This window comes from Tachypleus tridentatus, chromosome 11, assembly GCF_004210375.1.
Source record: "Tachypleus tridentatus isolate NWPU-2018 chromosome 11, ASM421037v1, whole genome shotgun sequence".
NCBI lineage: Eukaryota > Metazoa > Arthropoda > Merostomata > Xiphosura > Limulidae > Tachypleus > Tachypleus tridentatus.
In genome coordinates, this window is record NC_134835.1 from 99,167,968 (window position 1) to 99,195,306 (window position 27,339).

The window sequence follows — 27,339 nt, forward strand, 5'->3', positions numbered from 1 at the left end:
ATAGTTTCCGAGATGTATAGTATATAAACTGTAGCAAACAAATAATATATACCGTCTCTTGGTGCACTGCGATTGTTTTTATTTATAGGAGTAAGAAGATTTTCTCGAAATTTCAGTCTGCACAACAGTACTGACGATACACTGGTGTTTATGTACACACGTACATTGATGATTCTTAAACTCGAGAATCTACTACAACTTTCGTGAATAAGCGGGAATTTGGTAATACAGATAGGAAGAAGAGGTCAAATGCACCTGACTCTCTGAGGACGAAGAGAAAGAAACATACATTTCTAGATATAAGTTCAGCTTAAAAAAATATTGATATTAAAGTAGATATATAGTAGTAAACTCGTCACAATATATATATATATGTATAGTTGAAACAATTTTAAAAAGGCGAAGTTTGTTGTCGCGACAGAAAATGTTATTTCTCATGCAACTTATGTGTAAATCGCTACCGCAATGGCCGAAATATCGTGGGATAAAAGGACGGCTTTTCTTCCATATATAGTAAATGCAATAAGACAACTTGTGTAAGAGACGTGACATTTGTTGTGGTTTGCTTACGGATTACTGTAAATTTGAATCTAGCAACTTTAAGAAAATCAACAACAAAGTAAAATCACTGTAAAACACAGCGTTGAAATAGCAACAGATTTATTTTGTCTAGCGATATTTCAGTTTCAGTGTTGCGTTTTATAATGAATATATTTTATTGCATTTATCTTCTACATCGTACAAATTCTTATTTTTCTGAAAACTTTTATTCATTTTCCTGATATTCATCTTGCAGACATACACACACAAAGTGAAATAAAACGTTCCAACTTTATTTCAACATTAAAAAACCGTCATATTATGTTAGTTCCAATTTCGATTAGTATCACTGAAAGATAGTGTGTTTTAAGTATTGAGTCTATATTGAAGCAACAGTGGAAGTTGACGTGCACAAAAACCGACAAGAACGTATTGGTATGATCAACAGAAAACTCCAAATATCATCGTTGTGTTTTGTAATGCATCCATATGATATTGTTATAGGAGTTTGAAATCATTGGTTAATTCCAACTTTCATTATCAAAATATATTTCAGCAAATAAAACATTATTAAGGTGAAAATTGTTACATTCTGTGTGAGGCCCGGCATGGCCAAGCGTGTTAAGGCGTGCGACTCGTAATCTGAGGGTCGCGGGTTCGCCAAACATGCTCGCCTTTTCAGCTGTGGGGGCGTTATAATGTGACGGTCAATTCCACTATTCGTTGGTAAAAGAGTAGCCCAAGAGTTGGCGGTGGGTGGTTGATGACTACCTTCTTTCCCGCTAGTCTTACACAGATTAGCGACGGCTAGCACAGATAGCCCTCAAGAAGCTTTGTACGACATTCAAAAACAAACAAACAAATACATTCTGTGTGAATATACTTGTTCAGTGTTCTTCATCAGAGCAAATTACTAAAACTCCCTAGGAAGCATATCTTTTCTGGATGCGCCAGAAAACCCAAAGGACTGTTCCCATTGTAATTACAAAATGTGTAAGACGCTCATTAAAGGCGTTATGAGAATGTGCTATTTTAACAACTTTAGTTTTAGCAGTTACATGGTTATGATTGTTATAGCACAAGAATTAGTAAGTTAAGTGAGTTTTATAATATTCTGTAGTAAAATTTATTAACAACCCTGTGTGAATGACATAAGTATATAACATGTAATATTGTCATATATTTATTAGAATAATCTTTAAATCTGTGAATGTGATTGAAAATGCTATGTGGTATTGCAGAAGGTCGGAAAATTACCGATACAGCATTAAAACATTTCGTTAGGTCGATGATACAGCGAAGTGATTTATAGATTAGTCTTAACTGTAGGCTAAATTTTCTGGTTACTTGTGCAGAGAAAGTTATAAATTAACACACAAAAAGCAAATGTAAAACCCTGAATGTAATAGTATTAGTATTCCGGTATGATATAGTTAAATATTTTTTTAAATTTTAGTTTTTATGTCACAAATATGAGACGTATAAAGCCTTTGAGTTCGTTCTGAAGGTAAATTAAAACTCGTATTTTACGTACAACTAAATTTGTGATGTAAAACGTGAACTAATGGTTTGAAAGAAGAGTGCAAGGAAGACCTTATAAAAAAGAAAGTATATTTATAAACTGTGTCTGAACATTTTCCAGTGAAAAAGATTTGTATTTTTTGTTTCATTTAATTTTCAAATAAAACTACTTATTGCAGTTTCATATGTGCTACTTATATTTTCTAATGGAATTACTGTTGAAAATAATTTTCTTTTCTTTAAAACCACAGTAAATCACTGGTGAGCATTGAGTTTTTGTAATTGAGTGAAGTAAACTATGAGAAGGTCACAGTTTTTCTTCAGGCTGCTTCATCTAGCTCAGGAAGATAACCCTCAAAAGTTTCACCAGTTTATCTTAGAGAACAAGGATTATGACCCTGTTCCATGGGCAAATATTTATCATGAGAAGTCTGGAGATACAGTGTTACATGTTGCTGCACGAAATGGTGCACTTGGTATCTTAAAGTAAGTACTAATCATTAGTGGTGTGATTCTGTATCAGCTGACTTGTATACAGATATTACCCATATTCTAGACTACTGTTCACGTGACATGATACCTTTTGTATTAATACCTGTGAAAACTCTATTGTCTAATATTTAGTGTTTGTCTGTAGTGAAAAGAGCAGACAGAGTTCATAATTGTGTTTGTAAGAATTTGGACTTAAACCTACATATATATAAGGCCATGGTGATGAAGTTTCATTTGGAATTTTACGTTCAGTTCAAATGCCTTAACTACATTATGGATTTCAGTGTGTTAGAAGGTATGGTTTACTAGAATTATACTTGATTGAAGTCACTTAAGCTGCAAGAAGACTCAAAATTTTACATTAGTTATCATTAAAGAAGACTTTGTTCAGTTATTCTAAATTGTCAGGGGTTTGACCAGGTTTCTAATGGATAATATATTTAAGTAGTGGAATGAAAGTATTAGAATACAAATATGAATATTTGAAACAGCAGATTTAAGCTTTCAGATTTGCATGCAGACAAAATAAGTGCTTTAAGTTCTGGTTATAAGCTTGTGGAATGTTTTGCCAGGCTTACACTGTTAGTTTTGATTTTTGTAAAGTTTTTTTAGTTAGATATATGGATGTGAGGGGTTATATTTAGGCTCAGATATTATTTTTCCATGAATATTTACTTTGGTGTTTTTGAGAATTTTTAGTGCATACTAGAGGGATTTTGATAATAAAGTTAATAGAAACTTTTATTCTCCAGATAATTATTAAAGAAATAAGAAAATTTCACAATTGTGGCTTCAGTAGAGGCAGTATCAGTATTTTCCTCACATGGAATTCATTTTATGTTCTGGCCTAGTTACTAAGACCATGAAAGTTCCGTAGAATAAGAAAACATTTGAATAGAAGTGGTCACAACATTACGATGTGGTGTAGTAGCATTTCACAAATTATTGGACTACCATCAACAATTAACCAACCACATTTTACCATTCTGATCTGTAGAATATTAATATGGATACAAGTAAAGCACTTAAATGTTAGAAGACATGCCTGTGAATTGATTATTGTACTTATTGAAGTGAAAATAGGTTTTGAATGGATATATCTCAAATCATGACTTATGTAGTTTAACACTATTACAGGCTCTATTTTTGAACTATGTTTTATTATAAACATAATTTATAGTTAAAACAAAAGCTGGACAGTCTTTTTTTAAGATATTTAAATAATGCTTCTTTAGAGGTTGTAGAAAATGGATATCCGAGGTGAGATAAAATGGACCTTATCAAATTTATAATGACTCCAAGTTAAAGTAGACACTACATTTAAATTATTACTTAAATGCTCTCTAAAGGATTGAGAAGGCTGTGTTATGTGCAATTTTTATATGGTTTAGGACAGTGTTACAAACTAGTGTAGAACAATGCCACACATTTTGGCTAAACCCTGTGATTGAAATGTGTGATATGTATGGGATAAGATGATTACACAAGAGTTGGGGCCTATTAACTTAAGTCTCATAGAAAATTGATCATGTTTTATAAAAAATTAATCAATTGAACTATGTTTCTTTTATGGAGTATTCAGTTGTCTGTAATTCTTCATTGTTTAAATTAGTTAAGGTTTTAATTTCTTGAAATATCTACTTTGTTGCCATAAAATGGTTAGTGGTTACCTTAGATGAAAACTGTTCAAAAATAAAAAAAAAATTATGTTGCACTTTAATCAGTCACATTCACACTTGTCAATCAATATATTTACACGAGATTGTGTTGTCAATATCTACATATCATGCCCTCTGATGGCAGTACATTATAATTAATGATATACAGAGGTGGTTGATTTATCGAAGGAAATGTCTTTCATTTTCCTGTATCTGTTTGGCATGCTTATGCTGTGAATATTGTACCAAAAGATATATTTACACAGATGCATACAATGGATTCATTTATTCATTTAACTGTTGTGGCAGATGTGAAGGTGCATATTTGCTTTCCTAAGAAAACATCGAGATATTCTATGCACCACTTCATGTCCAAAGAACACATCTTTGTATTTCAAATTACAGTGGAGTAAGGGTTATTCTATATGTTTGCTACTATAAGTAATATCTGTAAATATACAAAAAAGAATTGTATCTGTACCATTGTAAGTCTACCGGATATGTTTGGGACAAACTTTTAAGTATATTAGTCATTTATGTGAGATAGTATACTGTATACAGATAAAATTGTAAATGTAGCTAAAATTGGAAGTCCTTGATGTATAGAAACAAGGAATATTATTAAGAAAGAATATATTCTTTCTTTTTAAGTTTTTCTTCTCAGTAATGGTACTTATCTTTGTGAATCTTGCACATCTGTCAGGAAGATGTTTTACTCATTCCACAAGCCTTGAATGGAACTCCAACCTCTACAAATATTATCATTGACTGTGAGTGTCTACAATGTGATTATTATTAAAATGTAATATTCCACTGTCAGGAGGACAGTACCTATTCCATTGGAGTTAATCCCTTGAATGAAGACTTGTTTTCCTGTAGCACTGCTTTCTATAGACATATTTTTCATAAGAATTTAAGAGGCAGTTTATGCTGATTATTTTAGACTTTCATTTACAGGTTAGTCTTTTATTTTTTTGGTATGAGAGACAAAGATAGAAAATTTCAAATATTCCAGTTTGAATTTTGATTCAATTTATCTTAACTTTGATTATTTTTCTTTTAAATCACATTTATAATATTGTAATATCAATTACAGTGTTTGTTCCAAGACGTCCTTCATGGTATTGTTTTCCTTTGTTTTAATCCAATGTACAGGTTTTGTCACATCCTCTTGAGCATGTCCATATCCATTCCTATCAGTAGATTTTCATAGATCAATGCTAATCTATCCAGAGATCCATTGCTTTCTCTTGTGTCTTTCCCATCTCCTTTTCACCTCTCACTGACTTGCCCCTCAGTGTGGATTCCTGCATGTGGTGAGGGGACCTTGCAGGGAAGGTTCTGTTCTTTCCATTTACCTCTTCTGGGATCTAAATATCTACCCACGTGTTTGACGTGCATGTTGATCTGTGAAGGGAAAGAGAGGATCCTGGTGGTTGAGAGGTCCAACCCTGACACACCACTTTGGCCTTGAATTACTGTAGACGGACAGCCTTGAGGTGGCCCCACTTGGGTCAGTCAGCTGGTCCACTTGGGCTAGGGTCAGCCAAGTACTAGTGTTGGATGATCTCAAAAGGTGTTGTGGACATTATATCTAATGCTGGTGTTTGGGTATAGTGCTCATGAAACCCTGGCATTGCTGCAGTGTCCTTGTTTGGCATTGTAGTGCATCCACTCATAGGGCTCCATGGTGGGTGGGTTCAGTGGGCAAAATATTCCTTTTTTTTCATGGATCCTCCAAACAAAAACTTAAATAAAATTGTGAAGAAAACAGTCTATAGGTAAACAAACACATCTTGAAGATTCTAAGCAGCAATCTTCAACGTCTCTACCACCTGTTGTACCTCATTTTTTTATACTACATTCTCTTTCAGACAAACCTTTAGGGCAAATGTCTCCCTTTTTCATTCAGGAGTGAGAAGAGGGACATGCTGGATCTCCAGAGTCAGTAAAGAAGCTTCGATCTAGTGAAATATTGGTGGAAACATCCACATTTCAACACTGTGAACTCCTTTTGCATTCAAAGTCAATTGGGAATATACCTATTGAGGTTACATCTCATGCTACTTTGAATTCATTATTACTTGCCTTGGGACTTGAAAGTTGCTGTCCACCACTTCATCTCAGACGTATGCTGCTGCACTTCATTCCACTACTATAGCAGAAGTGCAGACAGATCTCTCTGTGCCTCCAAAAGAATTGTTCTCAAACCAAATGAAAAGTCTTTTGATCTCCACGGTTAAAAAAGTTGGTGAATCAACTTCAACACCCATCTCTGTTCCTAACATACATTTCAGCAAATCTCAAGACTCACTTCTTTTGGTTCCGGGTTTGGGCATTTCCTTGGGTGCATTTTCTTCTTCCACCTCAAGATGCAAAACAATCATTCGTTCATGTCCTCAGGTGCTGGAATCCTTTTCCATTAAACCTTGGGCAGGATCCATGGAGGTTGATAGACCTCCCTCGAATAAAGACAGTAAAGAAAAAAGACATGGTTGTAAACAGAATGGTTCTTTACCCAATTCACCTACACATAAATAAAAATGGCCACCTTGATACAAATGAACTGGCAAGATTTACATTTTAATCTGGATGACATCAAAAAAACGATTGCTTCCTACCATCCTGTATGTCTCTCCTTACAGGAAATACTTCTGAAACCTGCTGGCAGTTTTCTTTGTACAGAAATAACAGGCTGTGTGATGAATGAGTGCATAGAGGGGTGGCACTGTTGGTTGATCAATATGTGCCCACCCTGTGTTTGCCACTTGACACACCCTTGGAGGCTGTTGCCATTCGTATTTCCTTGGGTCATACCATTACTATTTGTTCTCTTTACCTGTCACCTGGAGAGATCTATGATCAATCAGACCTTGATGCTCTCATTGAACAGTTGCCATCTTCCTTTCTACTCCTGGGGGACTTTAATGGACATCATTCCCTCTAGGGAAGTACTGATGTTGATAGGAGGGGTCACTCCATGGAGCATATGCTCTCTGATCACAACCTTTCTCTTTTCAATACTGGATCTTCTATTAATTTTCATGCACATAGTCAGTCCTTTTCTGCTATTAATATTTCAATTTGCTCCCCATCACTGTTTTCCCATTTTCATGGAGGGTTGACAATAATCGACAAGGATTATTTTCTTATAATTTTGAGAGAGACAGGCCATGGTCCATGCCATCTAGTGGAAGCTGGATCAAGCAAACTGGCCTTCTTTTACTGCTCCTGTAGTACTTGATCCTGCCATTGTCTGTAAGTCATCAGTAGATGCCTATATGGCAGCAGTAATTGACTCTACCATACAAGTAGCTGCTCAGTGTATTCCTAAAACCTCAACATGTTTTCCATGATATCCTTGTCCATGGTGGAATCCTGCCTGCCACATGGCATGGAAAGCTCAAAATCGGGCCTGGGATACTTTTCGTAGGTATATCTCACTCTCGCATTGCATCACTTTCCAGTGGGTAAGATGTCAAAGGCAGAAGGAATCTTGGATAAAGTTCACAACCAGCATCTCTTCTACCACCAGTTCCAAAGTCATTTGGGACAAGATTCAGAAGGTTACTGGGCAGTATAATTCTGTCCCTCTCTTGATCTTGGTCTCTGGTGGCCAGGAAGTAGCTGATACTTGGAACATCACCTATATTCTAGGTGAAAGCTTTTGCTAGGTATCTAGCACTTCTGATTCTTCCTCCACCTTTTCAGCCATTAAGACTCGTGCAGGACGATCATCTCTTTCTTTTGAGCTGATTGTATCTATGACTATAATTGTTCCTTTACGCTGGTAGAACTCAAACTGGTCCTTCATCGGTCTTGCAGTATATCAGTTTGACCTGATGATGTACACTATGAAATGCTGCATCATCTGTCTCCTGCTTCTCTTGCTATTCTTCTGATTGTTTATAACCAGATCTGGCAGGAGAAAGTTTTCCTGATGCCTGGCACCAGGCTATTGCCCTACCTTTCTCTTAGCATGGGAAAGATCCCAAAATTCCTTCAAACTACTATCCAATTGCTAATGAGCTGTCTGTAAAATATAAGAGAGGATGGTTAATACTCATCTTGTTTGATTCTTTGAATCTGACAACTTGCTCTCGCCCACCCAGTGTGGGGTGTGATAATAGCTCTCCACCAAGGAGAATCTGGTTCGACTTGACACGTGAATCAGAGAAACCTTTCTTAAATGACAACATCTTGTATCAATATTCTTTGACATTGAGAAGACTTATGATACAACAGGGAGGTATGGCATTTTACAAGACCTCCATATATATGGGTTACTTGGCCATTTGTCCATTTTTATTAACATTTTTTTAATGGACAGGAGATTCCAAGTTCATGTGGGTTCTACACTTCCCATTCTTTTCTGCAGGAACCTGGATTCCCATAGGGCTGTGTTTTGAGTGTCATACTTTTCAGTATGAATATGAATGCCATCTCTAAACAACTCTCTCTAACTGTTGCAAACGGGGTCTATGTCAATGACTTTCACATCTCATGTCAGTTGTCAAACATGAGGTATATTGAGTGGCAGCTACAGACTGCCCTCAGTTGTTTACTAAAGTGGACCACAGCAAACGGCTTTAACTTTTCTTTCTCTAAAACTGTTTGCATGCACTTTTGCTACCAATGGGGTATTCACCCTGATCTTGAACTCTGTTTCAGTGAAGTTGTGCTACCTGTAGTCCATGAGATAAAGTTCTTGGGGCTTATCTTTGACATCAAGCAGCTATGGTTCAAATGTACAAGAACACTGAAATCCTCCATTTCTTCTCTGCCACCATTTGGGGAGCAGATAGATGGGGAAGTGTGGAAAGCCCCAGTGCAGAGCTTATACATAGAGTCTCATGAACCTTCTTTGCACCTCTGCTGTTTGCAACTGTCTTTACTATATGCTTCAAAACTTTGTACCTTACCAAAGCATCCCACCTGGGATTGTGTTTTCCTTCCTCGATGGGCCATACTTTTCCAGAATAGAAAATCTGCTATTGCTCCTTTTGGCCTTCGTATCCAGGTACAGTTGGTTGAATTGGGTCTGTCCTTGGATAGCATTGCTGTATCCACTATTCAACCTATCCCACTGTGGCTTCTTACAGTCCCCAAATGTGACCTATCTTTAAGTCATCTGAAAAAAGCAGACACTCCCAATTTGAAATACTGTCTGTTATTTGCTGAACATCTTTCGAACCATCCTTCCACTCCTATTTATACAGATGGTTCAAAATCAGGTGATTGTGTGGGCTCTGCCATGGTTTATTGTGGTTTGGTAGTTGCATGCAGAATCCTCTCTAGATCTTCTGTATTCACTGCTTAACTGTTTGCCATTTCTCTTGCCCCAGATCACATAGAAGCTAAACAGTACTCAAACTGCACTATTTTTACTGACTCACTTAGTTCTCTACTGGCCCTGGAATCGCTTCACATTTAGTTCACACCCTGTTCTCTCCGATATTGAAAGTTGACTGGCCCATTTCTGTTTAACATCTTCTTCTGTCCAGTTTTTCTGGATACCAGGCCATGTTGGTATTTGTGGGAACAAGCTAGCCAACACCGCAGCCTAATCTATCTGCTCTGGCATTATTACCGCTGTGCCTGTTCCATACATGAGCTATGGCCCTGTATTCAAGGCTCGGCTTCATGCCAGTTGGCAGTCTACTTGGAGTGAGCAATGTGAAAACAAACTTTTCAAAATAAAACCCTCTATTGGACTTTGGCTGTCTTGCTTCTGTAAGGATTGGAAAGAGGAAGTTGTTCTAACTAGACTACGCATTGGTCACAAATTTTTAACTATCATTTTCTTTATTTCTGGGACTAATGCACCAATGTGTTGTCTGTGTAACACTCAAATCACAATAAGCCACATTTTACTGTCTTGCCATCGTTATGATTATCAATGTTGGCACCATTTTAAATATGTTTTCTTTCAGTGTTTATCAATGACGTTAGACAGTGTTATTGGTGATAATGACACTGTCCACCTTGGAAAAGTTTTTAGTTTTTCAAAGGCCATTAATCTTTTTAATGCTATTTAAGTTTTTTAATTTATACATTAGACCTTTTTTAACCTTGACTGCCAAGTATTTCAGCTGCTATGGCAGCTTCTATGCTGGTTTTTTTCAGCAAAATTAAGTAATTTTTAAGTAGGTCAAATGAATGTATGGCACTGACATCTAGCCTTGAAGTTAGGTATTATTGAGAAAGAATTATCTCATCAGTGGCACTTTGTTACCTATCGGTTTGGATGAGTTATCTCGTCTATGGCACTGAACAGGTTAATGAGATTCCCTTTTAAGAATTGTTGTCCATCTAGTTTGATTTGAAATTAGGTAATGACCATAACATCAAATAACTCGAAACCAGGACTGGAAAAGCCAACTTCAGGTGACTAATGGTTCTGTTTGAACTACCCATTAGTCATCCTGGCAAGTTATAATTAAAATTTTGCTGCAAGTTTTTTAAAACTTTTAGTACTTTTTGAAAATGGTCATAATGCCAAATAATTCGGAACCAGAACCGGAAAGGCCAACTTTGTGTGATTGATGGTGGTGGTTTTTGAACTTACCTGTTAGTCTTTCTGGCAAGTTGTGATAATTACAGTTATGCTACACAAAGTCCTTTACAACTTGTATTTCTATAGTTTTTCTCTTACTGCTGTAGACTAGATGTAAACATTGGTTTTAATGTTATTTATGTTTTTTTAAACTTTGTTTTGTTCTACATAAATTTCCTTGTATGGATTTTACTAAATTTGATTTTAACTTTTTACTGGATGTTTGGTGCAGATAGCCTTGCTGCTTTGTGCCATAAAACATCAAACCAACCAAACAATCATTGACTAGCATCTTCTTAAAGTTCATTAGTGGATCAGTGGTCAGCTAGGGAGCTTAAAATGCTGAAATATTTGGATTTTCATACCCATGATAAATGCAACACAAGCAAAACATCATGCAGCTTTGCACTTGGCAACAGTGAAACCTACAATCTAAACCTATCAAATGATATTTCTCTATTACAGGTGGGCTGCAATCTGGACACCTGATCCATTTCAAGAATCTGGTTTTCAGAGGAGAGCTCTCTTCATACCAACATTCTTGAGGTATTGGTTGCTTTATGGATTTGCTATCATCTTCCTACTAATTTATCTGGTCTTCATGTCATGAGTAGTTCTGACACCTCCATTGTCATTTTTTTCCATTTATCAGTAGGGAGATATCTGTTTTCAGGTCTTTTTTTTTATTTTTCTTTGCTCTAGACTTACTTTTTCAGGTCTAGGACTACCATGTTTGGTTGCCAGTCTGCCATGTCTCAGGAATTTAGGTCCTTGTAGCCAGTTGACTATCTTACATAGACTGAATTATTTCCATGCAGGAATCAATTTTCTAGGATTTCTAGGTAGTCTGACTACCTTCAGCACCAGCTGCCACTGTCTTGGCTTGCAGTTCCAGACTTTACTGTTCTGGCAACTGATGTTTCTTATGAGTCTCTTCTGAGCATTTTGCATCTGTTATCCTTCTTTTTGGTTCCTTTTATTGATTGAAACATCTTGTTTTGATATCAGGATATTGACACTGCTGGCTATCGGTTCCATGCTCTATTTTTCTCTTGACATTTTTGCCTTTGACACTTGCAGCATATTTTATCCCAGGGACAGGTGGACACTATTCCTGACCACTCATTCCTTCACAAAATTTAGGATACTTTGGAAGGCAATTGAACATTTTCTTCAATGAGCCTCCTTCTCTTTCTTCTCCAGTCATTTCCTTTATCCTGTAGGGGCTGTTTATTATTATTTCATTAAGTCGTCTGATCTATTTCACAGTAATCAACAATATTTATTCTACCTATGGGAGTTTTTTTTGTTTAGTACTTTTTCTCCTTCCATATGAATGGTTTGGTTATAAAATTATCCTGGTTAATGTGTTCTGTTTGTAATTACTCGTATTCCTTTTTTATTTTTTGCATCTCTTCCCATCAAGTTTGTCTTTTCATGGCTTCTCTTTCTTCTGATTATTCATGTTCCCTGTAGGAGATTTTGCACGTGAAGATGTGAATGATCCTTCACACGTTTGTGTAACATTACTTATTTCATATTATGGTTTTATCCTTTTGTGTGAGAAGGATGCAGTTTTCTAAATTTCGTATCAGGCTACCCAACTCCAAATCCCTAGTAAGGATATAAGCCATGGGTTTTCCTTTGTGACCTAGTACTCGTTTGTTAATTTATTATATATCCTCACCCCTTCACCATATTATTATTTGAAACTCTAGGTTTTTTTTTGTTCCGCAGGAAAGCAAGAACCACTTTTGAATTTAACATTTGAACTTCTAGGTATCTAAATGATGAAGAAAAGCAGAAGGGTTATGTAAATTTTGAACAAGCTAACCTAGATGGAAAACGTCCTCTACACGAAGCTGCTCAGGCTGGTCAGACAGATTGTGTTCGATATCTTTTGTCTCTTAATGTTGACGTGGACAGTCTGAAGCGTGCAGATTGGTAAGTTAATTAGTCACAGGAACTACAGATGTAGCAAACATTTTTTTTACCCATAAAATAATTTTATTGGTTTTTAACATGAGTTAGTTATAGACGTAAAAGGTTTTTTCCTTTTGAGATTGCTTCAGAAAAGTAACAGCTGTGGAGCTATACATAAACTTTCATTTATATATAAGCTTTATTCTAATATTAGGTAATTAATGCCATGCTGTAAGCATCTTTATAATTGGTACACACATTCATTAGTGTTTTTTTAATTACTACACGTGTCTGTGTGGAATTGTAACTACCACATAATGAATGACATTTTAAATCTGTTGTTGGTTTTAGAAGACCTATATATATTGAAATTTCAGAGAAATTTTTCAAATAATCTGAATATAAAGTTTGTAAACAAAATCATACAGGTACTTAAACGTAACCCAAACCAGTTGAATGTGTAAAAAGTATAAATAATTAGACTTGATTCTTTACATTAATAGCATTTTCAGCTTTTGTTGTATGAAAAAAAAACTGTTCAGATGATGTTTGTAGTAGTGTATTGGAACTAAAACTCTGAATTTTAATTATAGATGTAAAAATGCCTGGTTTGGGTTGAGAAATTTTTTCATGTCTATATAAATAAAAAAAAATACATTTCTCAACCCACATCAGATGTTTTTACATTTATATTTCTCTGCAAGTGGGTTTTCTCATCATCACTGAATTTTAATTAATGTTGTGCATTCTTTCTTTTGTTATTAGTTTCTTTGTTAAAATCTGCTGGTTTTGTTATCCTACACTGTTGTACTTTTTATCTGAAATTTGTTGCTTTAAAAAGCTGTGTGTTCAGTGACAGGTAATACCAAACAATGAAGGTTTAATTCAGTTTAAAACCACCATTTATATATATGTGTTGTTAAAAATGAATTCCATCTTTGAACAAGAAAGGCTGTTTAATTCTGAATTGGGTTGTAAAAAATAAATTTAATTTCAGTTTGTGGGTGTAAGCTTAACAAGCAGTCACTTAACTTTTCATTTGATCTTTGTCAGAATTACAATTGCTGTCTTTTGTATTTTTGAAGGGTGATAAAATGAATGTTTTTTTCTTGTTCAACTTGCTGTTTGGGGAACTTAAATAACTAACTCATTTTTAATTATTTTAGATTCAATTTTAACAACACATTATTAGCTACCATATAAACTTTTTTTTTTTTTAAACAGTGATCACATTTTGTATATTCTGGTACAAAAGCTATAAAAATAAATACAATTAATGTCTATTATATTACAAAAAGCAGCAAACCATGATTTTAATTAAAATAAGATATTTAAGAAAACTAGTTTTTTATCATGTTCTGTCATAAACTTTCCATTTGTAGGTTGTTATTCAAGCAGATTTGGAACTTTTTAAATTTTGTTTCAATTAATGTAGTATTGGTGACATCTGCATACCTATAATGTTGTATATTTTAAAATGCACATACATTTGGTACATATTTATAGACAGTTATATTCTTCTTGAAGTGGCACTTGTATTCAGAAAATGGGTACAGTGTGTGCCTTAACAAATTATGAACCAAGGTTTATTTAGTGATGTGTATAATACAAAATATAGTATGTTGTTGCTATAACCAATTAGAGGCAATCAAACAAGTCTCTTGTTATTTTACAAAACACTTTCTTTAATAAAGAAAGTGTTCAGCGTATTCTTCTCCATTCTTTTTGTGTACATTTTCATGTTTTCGGTACAAAAATCCTATGCTCTTTCTAAATCAATGAGCCATTTTTGGAGGTAGTAAATCAAACAACAGTTAGGAAAATAGAAATTATAAAATGAATTAAAAATCCTTTGGTGAACGTACTTATTGCTCCCTCTGTAGTATAAACACAAATTAATAAAACTTTAATTCTGAGCTGTTTGAAGATAGTTGATATTTTATTGCAATTAATAAAATCCTAAGATGACATAAACCAATTCATGTAAGTGCATCAAAATATGAACTATTTTTCAATTTTTTTCAGGCAGTTGTTGGTTAAACAATTTATCACAAAAGTAAAATGATTTCTTTGAAGTTACACAAACCAATACATTTAAGAAACTGGTTTTACAGTTATTATTGTTCATTCTTTTGTTTCAGGACACCTTTGATGTTGGCATGTACAAAAAATAATCTCAGTGTAATCAGAGCCCTTGTGGAATGTGGAGCCAATCTCCTCCTTCAGAATAAAGATGGATGGAATAGCTTCCATATTGCCTGCAGGTAAATTGCTTTAATTTAGTTTGGTTAGGTGTAATCAAGGAAAAAAGTTGACAAGTTATTGTGAGTGGCCCTTCAGTATTTTTCTTAATATTTTCTTTTGTTTATAAAATTTTTAAACTGGATCACTTATTTAATTTCTTCTCTGTTAGAAGTATTTTTTCCAGCAAATAGAACAGTTTGGAGATTAGTGAGTAGAATAAACTAGTATTAAGATATTTTTCACTAAAAGGTAATATTTTATGACGGGTCATTCCATGCCAAATCATCCAGGGGGCTGCAGGTGACCCCCACAGAATGCCTTGAAAAATTTCACATGTGCACATCTACCCATATAATGAAAAATTGCCAAAGATTAGATAAATATCTCTAGTAGTTTCTGATTTACAGCCCTGTAAAATTTAACTTTTTGTTATTTTTGGCAAATTCATTTTTGGGCAACTTTGGCTGCTTAAAGGTAGCTTTAAGAGTAATGGTGGTAGAAGACTGACATTTGCTACACTGACTGAATTAAACCCACAGACTTCAAAAATGGTTTCAAACCAAGTTTATCTTTCTTAGGATTTTCATAGTGAGGATGTAAAATCACCTGAAAACCCAAAATCGTAAAAAACATTGGTTTATTTAATAAGCCATAGCTCTAAGAATTAATATGATACAAAGCTGAATATTTTTTTCAAATTTCCTATAACATAGCAGTTGATAAATCATCAATTGTTGTAATTAAAAGTCTGTTAGATCTCCTGTGAAAAAATTTAGCTGCATGCAACTTTTTATGATTTAGCTAAAATAGCCCTACTTCAGGCTACAGTTTGACCATGTCACCAGTTATTCAGCCTTTTCAGATTTTTACTGTATATTCTAACATCTCTGAATATGATTTACAAAAAAAATCAAGATGGTGTTCAACCTACTTTGTGAGTTATAATTTTTTAAAGTATCCTCTGACCATACCTTTTTTAATTTAAAAAAATTCAGTTCAGATGTGTTACTGTGTGCAAATATATCTATACAATTTTGAAAAATACCTGACAGAATGTTAAGAATCCCACTGAAATATTCTAACCAGCCTTTCACAATGTTAAATAATGAAGTTGTAAGAAACAAGAAAGAATTAATTCATTTTTGAACAAGTTTATTGGCATAACTAGTTAGATCACATGGCAATGCAAATATATTGTGTATGCATTATAGTTATGCAGATATGGCTGAGTTTAAGATTCATAATATATTAAATACAAAGGTAAATCAGACACAAAAAGCACAGTGCTACAGCAGGGAATAACTGAAAAAGATTGTAGTCATACCAAACTGCAATAATCGTGACAATGAAATGTTTCAAAAACTGCTTTGGCAATAAATTAGCCTCAACAACATTAAATAAACATTGGTTTGTTCAGACAACTTGAATAAATTTCTGAATTTTGAGTTTGATTATGTTGAGATCACTTTGGCTTAGAACATAGTGGCGAGCAATACTGCCTTGCACGGTAGGTGCACTTAACAGACAAAGAATATGTTGGAAAGGAATCCAGCTTTCATCTTTACGTGACCTTGCAGGCCATGAGAACAGTTCGTTTCTTGATTTCTTTATAAGTGACACCAACACATCGGAATGCTCATCTGATCTATCTTTTATGTTTCCCACATACCATTCATGATCGTATATGCATGCCACATATTTCCCTGGCTGATAATTGTCATTGCTATCATTAGACCCTATTTGAGCTGCTGCAGCATCACTTTCAGTGCTACTACCAACAGTTACAACTGTGTACATATCATCATCTGATAACCTTCTCATATACAATTTGTTGGTAGAGTGGGGAATAAAGCTATGATGTGACCTAATATCTGCCACAGTTTTGCATTTTTCAAAGCTCTAAAGTAGATCAAACTTTACACAATTCTGCAGGACTGATTCCTGATTGACAAGAAAGAACTGAATGCCTTGAATGTGGTCTTATGCCCAATGGTACATATCAGAGACACTTAAAATTTGATTATTTATAGGCAATTGTAAGCTTGAACGAGCCACCAGCCTCTTTACAGTACCCCCAACTCCATCGCTGAAATAAATGATCTCTTCTGTGTTTGGATAATTCTGTTTAACATGGCTTAATGCTGTGGTAATGAAGGCGTGAACAGCTACTGTGTCGTGTTTCAGACAATCTGACAGAATACACATGCTAACAACACTGATGTCTTGAGATCATGTTCAGAGATGTAAGAATATATAGTAAAGGCTGATTAGAATATTTCAATGGGATTAATAAATTTTTTTCAAAATTGTATGGATATATTTGCACACAGTAACACACCTGGAGTGAAGTTTTTTTTGTCAAGTAAACAACATATGGTCAGAGGATACTTTAAAAATTATAACTCAAAAAGTAGGTTGAACACCATCCTGATTTTTTTTTTGTAGATCATTTTCAGAGATGTTAGAATATATGGTAAAAATCTGAAAAGGCTGAATAACTGGTGACATGGTCAAACTGTGGCCTGAAGTAGGGCTATTTTTAGCCACATCATAAAAAGTTGCATGCAACTAAATTTTTTTACAGGAGATCTAATAGACTTTTAATTACAACAATTGCTGATTTATCAACTGCTATGTTATAGGAATTTTGAAAAAAAACATTCAGTTTTGTATCATATTAAGTCTTAGATCTATGGCTTATTAAATAAACCAATGTTTTTTACGATTTTGGGTTTTCAGGTGATTTTACATCCTCACTATGAAAATCCTAAGAGAGAAAAACTTGGTTTGAAACCATTTTTGAAGTCTGTGGGATTAATTCAGTCAGTGTAGCAAATGTCAGTCTTCTACCACCATTACTCTTGCAGCTTTAAGCAGCCAAAGTTGCCCGAAAATGAATTTGCCAAAAAAAAAAAAAAAAACTACGTTTTACAGGGCTGTAAATCAGAGACTATTAGAGATATTGATCTAATCTCTGGCAGTTTTTCATTATATGGGTAGATGAGCACATATGAATTTTTTCAAGGCATTCTGAGGGGGTCACCTGGAAAATTTTCCAAAATCTGGATGATTTGACATGGAATGACCTTGATGTGTTTTTGATTGTACACTTTTGAAACTGAGTGAAATAAATATGATAAATGATAAATCATATGTATAAATTAACTAAAAATATCACAAAGTTAAAGGTGTGAATAACTTATTAAAAATGACATTAGGCTCGTTAGATAAGTACATGTTTCAATGGGAAATACTACTTACTTTCAAATAAATATTTTGGAGATTGATAAGTAAAATAAAATACTAGAAAGGCAGTTGTTTATTAAAATACTTAATTATGAGCTGAATTAAATTATTGTTCTTGCCCTGTGTTATAGCTTTGGGTGAATAAAATTATGTTTTACAAATGACTAAAATTTTCCAGCTAGTTGTAAGAGGTCTAGGAAAATGTTGGATTATTTAGTAAAACAACTTTTTTTTTAGCTAGTGTAAGAAATTGTTCAGGATTGTCTTACTTCAGAGATGAGTTTTGTATATTCAAACTTACTGGGAAATGTTTCAGTAACAAATTCTTTAAGTATGTAAAACAAAAAATTCTATTAAAACTTTACTGAACTCTGTTAGTGCATGAAATAAAAATTCTTGTTTATGTCCTTTTTTTTAATTATTGATTGAAAATTTAAAGCCTAAAATTTTTTGACGCAACTAACTTTTTGTATCAATAAAGTAAGCTCAAAACTTTATGAAATCTGTTTTGAGTAACAGAAAGTGAAGTATGTGTATAATGTGTTATAGATATCTAAATGATTATTTAGAGAAGGGAACTTGGATATTATTAGCTATCTTGTGGAGCAGAATAGCTGTAAGTTGGATACAGTCAGCAAAAATGGAAGAACTCCCCTTCACACAGCAGGTATTGTAACATTTGCCTGGAATTCATTATTTAAAGCCTTATTTTTAAACATAACATTTTTGATAACATGCATATGTAATTTTCATGTTCATGTGTGGTTTGTTGAATCAAACTTTTGGCTGTTTTATTTGTCCTAAATACCACTCACAGAAACATTATCTGCACATAAATGATTCTTGGAGGTGGCCAGTGGGGTAGGTGGATATATATTTGTCATGATATTTTCCTATATAGTTTTGTTCCTGGGTCAATGTGTGTATTTGTTTTCAGACTATAAACCATTTAACACAATTATAGGGTTCCATTTTTTAGTCCATTTGTATACTTTAGCCAATTATACTTTCAAGTGACTTGATTGAAGGTTGGCTCCCAGGATTCTGGGCCTTTTTTATTTTATTTATCTAAGAATAAGGAGTAGAGATAATAGGAAATGAAAAGACTGATAATTCTGTTTTTCATTTCACTTTCCTTTTGAAGTGAATTAATTGAAAATAGACTTATGTTGAACCCTTAAACACTGTTGATTAAACCTTGTTGTATTGTCGTGATCTTAGCACATATTAGTCCATTATGTATACAGCCAATAGTCTTTTTTTTTTCATATATTTTTTAGCAGTTTGTATATTTCATTAAAGTTGATTTTGTTGTGACACAAGATCAATCTTTACCTCTGTGATAAAAAGTAAGGTAAATTTCACAAATTTCATAACTTAATCAATTTCCCAAATATTTATAGATCAAAAATCAGAATGTAGGAAAATACTTATGTGTTTAATGAATTAAACTATTTTATTCAAATATAGTTTTTACCTCTGTTATAGCTAATAGTTAATCTTCTGATTAAGTGCTAGGGTATAGACCTTGTAACTCAGGATGACAAGAAACCCACTTGAAATAAAATTTATCTCAGGAAGGCTGGTGTGGGTATTAACACTTTTATTAATAAAGCAGAAAACATTTCAACCCTCGTCCTGAGATACACAGACCTTGTAACTGTTTTTGTTGAATCTTTTTTACTTCCTCTCTTATTTAATGGTCTGCATTTACATAATCTACAAAGCTAATGTGACTCTACATACTTTCAACACTCAATTGGAAGAATTGCTGTTCAATTAGTTACTTATACTTCTATACCAGTCTATATTCAATTTAACAACACTTCTTGAATCACATTTTTTCATCACTTTTCGGAATGTAATTTTTGTTTCTGTATTCTTGGGTTTTGATGGTTTCTTTGTATCAGGATAGTCCTTTTCAACCTTTTCCATTATTCTCAGTGACTTTTGATCTTATTTCATGGAATTGGGCTCTTCTTTTTTTTTTGCTTGTGTAAATGTTCTGATTTCCATAGAGATATTCGAGCTAGTTGAAACTTTTTTATTCTTTCCTTTTTTGTTGTTGGTTGTTCTCCACTATGGAAACCTAATCTTCCCTAATCCAGTCTAAAAGTTTATGTCAGCCAAACTCCCTCCTCCCTCAGGTTATGAGTACTGAAATGTATCCCATCTTTGTTTGTCTGTCCATCTGAGACAAATCATGTGAACATGTTAATCCTAGATCTTTTTGTCAGAATATTTTCAGATGACCAAATGTGTATTTCCATTGTTTGAGCTCATAAGGTTTTGATCATAGTACTGTGGTTTTCTAAATTTTACCAGTTTAAAAAAAATCACTCATTTTGTGATATTGACATTGCTGGATATTTCTAAAAATAATCAAGTTTACATAATAAAGAATTATACATAAAACTAAAAAGATAAAAACTGCTTTTGTACCTACAACTTGTGTTATAGGTAAAGCTTGTAATAAAAATTAAAGAATATATTAACAAACAGAAGCTTGATTGATAATGAAAGTTTGATTCCAAATGTGATGCATAATTCTGATGGTTATAGCTCTTCATGGTCATTTGAAAATAGTGGACATTATTTTGAACAGAAAGAATAATCTCCTTGACCAACAGGATAGTTGTGGAAGCACACCCCTCATGGATGCATCAAGAGGAGGCTATATAGACATTATGGATATTTTGATAAAACATGGTGTGAGTTTTTTACTTTAATTATTCCTATTATAACTACATATCAAAATTATCAGATATTGTTACTTGTAACACTTTAAAACCTAAACTATCATGCTGTTCATGAAATATTATTGTAAAGTTAATTAAAAAATGATTTAGTGTATGAAAAAGTTGCTCATATTATGATTTGTTTTTTTTATTATGTAATTAATTTATCACTGTCATGATTCTCACAACTGTATCATTTGGCAACTTTATTGAAAGTTTGATTTTTACTACCAGTAAACTTTAACACTTGAATAAACTTGTGTCCATGACTAACTTAAGTTTAAAAATGCTTTTGTGTTTTTTAGGCTAACATATCATACCAAGATGTTCTGGGAAGAAATGTTCTCCATTTAGCAGCCCAAGCAGGATGTGTAAAAGCGTGTGAACACTTAGTACAAGTGTATGGTATGAATATTAATAGTACTTCACCACTTGGACAAACAGCACTTCATTTTGCTGCAAAGGTATTTGCATAAAAGGAAGTTGCTACTTAACCCTTTAACACACAGTAATGTTGATTCAGTATTACTTGGTGTTTAATAAATGTGTTTTGACTTGGTAAAAAAAATATGTATAAGCATGGTTAAAATGTTTGTAATTTAATGTTGAAGTTAAAAATTAATCCTAGCTTTTTTTATAAGGAAAAGAAAAATTAGGTTACTATAGTTGTACTAGTTTTTAATTAGCTTATGGGCCTGGCATGGCCAGGTGGGTTAAGGAGTTCAACTCGTAATTTGAGAGCCACGGGTTGGAATCCCTGTCACACCAAACATGCTCACCCTTTCAGCCGTGGGGGCGTTATAATGTTACAATCAATCCCACTATTCGTTGGCAAAAGAGAAGCTCAAGAGTTGGCAGTGGGTGGTGATGACTAGCTACCTTCCCTCTAGTCTTACGCTGCTAAATTAGGGACAGCTAGTGCAGATAGCCCTCGTGTAACTGTGCAAAATTGAAAAACAAACAAACAAAATTAGTTTATGTATTGTTAAACTCAATAATTTTATTTATTATTGATGTTTACATGTTAGAAAATTATAATTGTATCTGAAAAGTCTAGGAAAATATTTTTTGGTAGAAATGTGTCTACTCTAATAATCTCTGTGTTTTAAAATGAAGTGTAAAGAGTTTAAATAAATATTGACAATAGAGAATATTTTGTAGAAGTTATAACAATTTTATGCACCTGACGTGAATGCCTTTCTTTCTGTATTTATATATATATATAGGCAGATTTTTTAAAAATAAAATACAGTTAGTTTATTTGAACATTCTACAGTCTATAATAGCTAATAACTGTGAAAGAATTGGGCCAGATATTTTTTGCCTGAAGCTCATACCGTAATTATCTATATTTAAGAAGTTTTAAATAAATACAATTCATTTTAGCATACAAACTTTGAATATTTTTTGTATTCAGTAATATGTCTTTACTATGATTCTTAGGATTCATGGTTTGATCCTGTTGTTCCAAAGATGTGTTATTCTATTTGGAGTTGGGAATGAATTACAAGATTGAGAGTAAAATTCTATTTTTCAGTTAGACAATAGTTGTTGATGGTTAAAGCTGTTCTGTGCATCTAGTGTAGTCTACTAAATAAAACTTAATGGTGGTTATGGTCAGACAGCTCTTGTTAATTGGCATGTTGTTTATATCTGTCTTTTAGCAACAAGATGACATTTTATTTCAGGTTAGCTTTCTGTAATCAGGTAACTACATTTGTAACTTAAGAATTAATGGGTTTTTTAAGGATATTTATATCATAAATAATTTAAAACAGTTTAGAAAATAATATGTGATTCAACTGTTCTTGTATTATTTTATAAAAAGTGTTTTCAGAGGTACCATGCCTTTCAAGTTCATCAGGTTATGTAACATGTAAAGTAATCAAAGGTTTGTGTTTTTTCTTTTCACAGGAGGGACAATGTGAAGTTATTAATAAACTTGTTCAACTTGGTGCTGATATTAGAGCTATGGACATGAGAGGAAGAAGAGGTGCAGTATATAAGCTGTGATTTGATTTTTAAAAATTAAGAATTTTTGAATGGGTGTCAATTTCATGGTAGTTTACATCTATTACAGTTTAGAATATAGCATTTTAAGATGGTAGACTTGAATTTTTGCATAACACTGCACAACAATTTTTTTGAAACATTTTGCTTCCTGAAAAGTTTTTGCTGATTGTGACATGTACCTGGTGGATATGCACAAATATAGTTTTCGTTTTGCTTCATCACATAGGAACTCTCAGAAATAGACAGTTAACTGTTTACTGGCAATAATGTATTTAATTGCATTTATGTTTCTAATATGCTATTAAGTTCAACATAATTAAAAGTGTTTTGCTCCTGATTTTAGTTTGTATTCAATGTCTGGTGCATCACGTTGCAGTGTTCAACAGTAGTCAGCAAGAATTGACGGATTCCAGTTGCCCTGATATCGTTTTTCCATTGTAGCAAAACTGAAGATTTTGATGAAATGGTACGTGATGGGCAAATTTGGATGTGATTTTCATGATCAGCAGCCAAAAATCTATAAGGAACACCCAACAGTGTTCAAGAAGCAAAAACTTTGTTGTGCAGTGTAACTTCAATAAGTTGTTTTTTATATCATGTTCCTTTGAATTGAATTACTTCATTTGAAACTAGTTTGATTCATTATGGAGAGTTGTTTATTTTGTTAGAACCAGGAAATGCTTTCTTAAATGAAAGTTGACAAGAAATATTAAAAACAATATGATAACATTTTTTATCCTGTTCTGGTAGGATCTGATACAGCTAGAAATTGTTGTTGATTATGGAATATGATTTTTTATTCAGTAAAAGTGTCTTCCTTGTTGGTACTATACTATATGAATCAACATTTAAAAGCAGGGCTCAAGTTAGGATTTTTTGATATAAAGAATTATTTTTAATTTATTTCTTTAGAAGTTTTATATAGTGAAAATTGTTTTGTTAACACATCATACATGGAGTTAAGAAGTATACAAGGCTTAAATACAGGGGAGTATGAGTTATAGAAAATGCAGTGTTTTTTGTACCTTATCCAGGATTTATCAGTTGGAAGTGGTTAGGTATGTTAGCACTTGCATATCATTGTAAGGAAACTTTCAGTTAAACCTGTATTGTTCAGAAAGTATTAGATTTTGGTAGAGGATTTAACCTTTTCTCAGAGTGCTTGGTATAATATACACAAATTTGTGTGCACACTTTAAATATCTATACCATAATTTTTGAATCAATACATGGTAGACTTTTAGCAAATATTACAAGTTTTTATACACAAGAATCAGATTTTTTATTAAAGTATTTTTACTAAAGAATTGTTTATGAAAATATTGAGTCTGTTTCATTACTAATCTAAGTGCAATGTGATTTATGTATTTGTGTAGTCTCTAAATCTTCCTAATTCGTATAAAACTATAGACTTAGGATTTTGACATTACAAACATCTAATTTTAACCAGTGCTGTATTAAACATACCATGTCACACAGAAAAATTGATATTTTGATGTATTATTTTAAGCGTTACTTTTAAATTAAGAAATTAACTGATATATAATACTAAACTGAAATTATTGACATAAATTAATGAAATGCTACTTCAATAAAATTTTGAATGCAAGTCAACAAATTTGATGATGTGGCCTTTGATCCATGATCTCTTGCATTAAAGATAAAGCTCACTGTTACTTATGCAATAGAGATACTCATAATAATTTTAAACTGCACATCCAGTTTCAGAAGTTTCACTTTAATACCATTGAAAGAGCCATAAGATTCTATACATTTTAGAATTAAACATTGACATCTTTTGGTGAAAGTTTGTTTCTTGTTCCAATTTGCTTTTTTTTTATTGAGCTTTAATATACTTTTAAAAGTGGCTTATGATTAGCTCTCATAATCTTAAATATATGTTTCTTTTATTGTTGCTTTATTTTTTACTGTTGTCACATATTATTTGATATTTATTTTGCAAGGTTTTTTTTTCCAGAAAATCTAATTTAAATTGTAACATTGTACTTGAATTTACAGACACTGGTCACATACATACATTCATAATGTATTAACAGAGAGGAATGTGAATATACTGATCTCTTGGTGTAGCTGTTCACTTTTATATTCTTATATATTTGCAGCTGAAGACATTGCTAGTGGTATTCGGCACATAAAGTGTGTCCAACTCCTGCAAGATTTGAATCAGCAATACAAGAATGTGATAAATTTACCCTGTAACTAATTTTAAAACTGTAAAAATATTGTGTTTTTACTTTTTATAAACTTTTGTTAAAAATAGCTTTTTAATTTCTTGTGTAAACATGAACAGAATATTTCTTAGGTTGGGAATAGAAGCAAGCCTTACAAGAGATCCTTATTATTCCTATTATTAATTATTATATTCTTCATCAAAATCATAAGGTCATTTTGCTTCAATTCTTATTGCTTAGGTGAAAGTTGTAATTGTTTGTTTTTTTCTTTTTATAATAAAAACATATGGAAAAATGCTTTTGGCTTTTGCTTTAATAAATTGTGTGTAAATTTAGTGAAGCTTGTTGAAGGCTTCATTAATAAAACATTATTGAGTTATAAAACAATGTGTTTATATTTTAATGATGCAACAGAACATGTTGGAGACAGGCCCTTTAGTTAGGGCACTTGATTCATAATGTGCAGGGTTTCCAATCCCTTTTGCTGAAGATTTTTGCCCCTTCAGCTTTGGGATGGGGGAGTTATAAGATGACAGTCAGCCCCACTACTTGTAAGTGAAAGAGTTATCATGGGTTGTGTTAACTATATGTCTGTTGCTAAATTAGGTACAGCTAGTGCAGTAGCCCTTGAGTAGCTTTCTGTAAAATTCAAACCAAACCAAATATAGGATGCAGTTGCTTCTTCTGACTTGATTGTTCTCTCTCTTTGATGTACTTTTAACCTTCAGGGGATCTTTGACTTGGCCATTTAACCCATGTTATTACATTGGATGACATTAACCCCCTATGCCTATTCCGTACATGGACTATGGTGTTGTCTTCAAGGCTCGGCTCCGTGCCAGCTGGCAGTCCACTTGGAGTGAGCAACGCGACAACAAACTTTCTCAAATCAAACCCAAAATTGGACTTTGGCCATCTAGCTTCCGTAAAGTTCGGAAGGAGGAAGTTGTTCTCACTAGGCTACGCATTGGTCACAGTGTTTTAACTCATCATTTTCTTTTATCTGGAACTGATGCACCAATGTGTAGTTTGTGTAACATTCAAATCACCATCAGCCACGTTTTACTTTCTTGCCATCGTTACAATTCTCAACGACGGCAATATTTTAAGCATATTTTTTCCCAGGGTCAGTCTGTAACATTGGACAGAGTTATTGGTGATGGTGACTCTGTCCACCTTGATAATGTTTTTAATTTTTTAATGGCCATTAATCTTTTTAATCTCATTTAAGTGTTGCATATTTATTCATTACACCTTTTTAATTGTGGTTCCTTTTTTACAGTTTTAGTCTCTCTCATTCAATTTGACATTGGACAATGGCTAGAACATTAAATAACTCGACACCAGGACTGGAAAGGCCAACTTCAGGTGACTAACGCTACTGTTTGAACTATCCGTTTGAACTACTCGTTAGTCGTCCTGGCGAGTTGTTATTATACTTTTGCTGCATATCATTTCACACTTTTACTACTTTACTTTTTAGTACTGGCCATATTGACTCATAACCTGGAACCAGGACTGGAAAGACCAACTTCAGGTGACTGACGGTGGTTTTTATACTTACCTGTTAGTCTTCCTGGAGGGTTATGATCATTACCATTCTGCTACAGGTAGTCCTTTACAACTTTTTGACTGGATGTCAACATTGGTTTTTATGCCATTTTCTGTTTTAATTGCCGTTTTACTTTTATCTTCAATTACTTTTACAAATTTTACTCCATTTACTTGACTTTTATCTTTTTACTGGACATTTGGCTACTCATTATTACGATTTTGCGGAGTGTCTTTTAAAACTTTTATTCTTTTACATTTTGATAATAGCTGCTACGACACATAACCCGAACCAGGACTGGAAAGGCCAACTTCAGGTGATTGACGGTGGTTCTTGAACTTACCTGTTAGTCTTCCTGGCGGGTTATGATCATTACCATTTTGCTAGAGTAAATATTTTACAACTTTAAAGACTGGATGTCACCATAGGTTTTTACAACATTTTCTGTTTTAATTGCTGTTTTGTTTTTACCTTCATTTACTTTTACAAATTCTACTCCATTTACTTGACTTTATCTTTTTACTGGACATTTGGCTACTCATTGTTACAATTTTGCTATGTATCTTTTAAAACTTCTATTCTTTTACATTTTGATACTGGTTGCTATGACACATAACCCGGAACCAGGACTGGAAAGACCAACTTCGGGTGACTGACGGTGGTT

The 27,339-nt window shown here is 33.3% G+C and overlaps 1 protein-coding gene across 10 annotated transcripts; it reads left to right on the forward strand.

The window, feature by feature from the left end:
- The first annotated feature begins 1,249 nt into the window (after nt 1-1,249).
- LOC143232883 (uncharacterized) lies at nt 1,250-25,418 on the forward strand. 10 transcript variants are annotated; one of them, XM_076468898.1, is made up of 10 exons: nt 1,674-2,047; nt 2,313-2,547; nt 12,547-12,711; nt 14,832-14,954; nt 18,750-18,847; nt 20,743-20,891; nt 21,224-21,382; nt 22,833-22,911; nt 23,275-23,397; nt 25,055-25,418. In XM_076468898.1, the coding sequence occupies exons 2-9, from the start codon at nt 2,360-2,362 to the stop codon at nt 23,370-23,372; spliced, it is 1,059 nt and encodes a 352-aa protein (XP_076325013.1). In that variant the 5' UTR covers nt 1,674-2,047; nt 2,313-2,359; the 3' UTR covers nt 23,373-23,397; nt 25,055-25,418. The 10 variants fall into 10 exon arrangements, 8 of the variants coding, with proteins under 8 accessions (XP_076325012.1, XP_076325010.1, XP_076325016.1 ...); XM_076468897.1 differs by lacking the exons at nt 1,674-2,047; nt 23,275-23,397 and adding an exon at nt 1,250-1,637; XM_076468895.1 differs by lacking the exons at nt 1,674-2,047; nt 23,275-23,397 and adding an exon at nt 1,251-1,628.
- Nucleotides 25,419-27,339: the final 1,921 nt, after the last annotated feature.

Bases quoted from the DNA above. Each gene is read 5' to 3' on its own strand.
- LOC143232883 (XM_076468897.1), top strand. From the start codon at position 2,360: ATGAGAAGGTCACAGTTTTTCTTCAGGCTGCTTCATCTAGCTCAGGAA. The intron at 2,548-12,546 runs GTAAGTACTAAT...TTGAACTTCTAG, and splicing joins GGTGCACTTGGTATCTTAAA to GTATCTAAATGATGAAGAAA. The intron at 18,848-20,742 runs GTATTGTAACAT...TGATGGTTATAG, and splicing joins AACTCCCCTTCACACAGCAG to CTCTTCATGGTCATTTGAAA.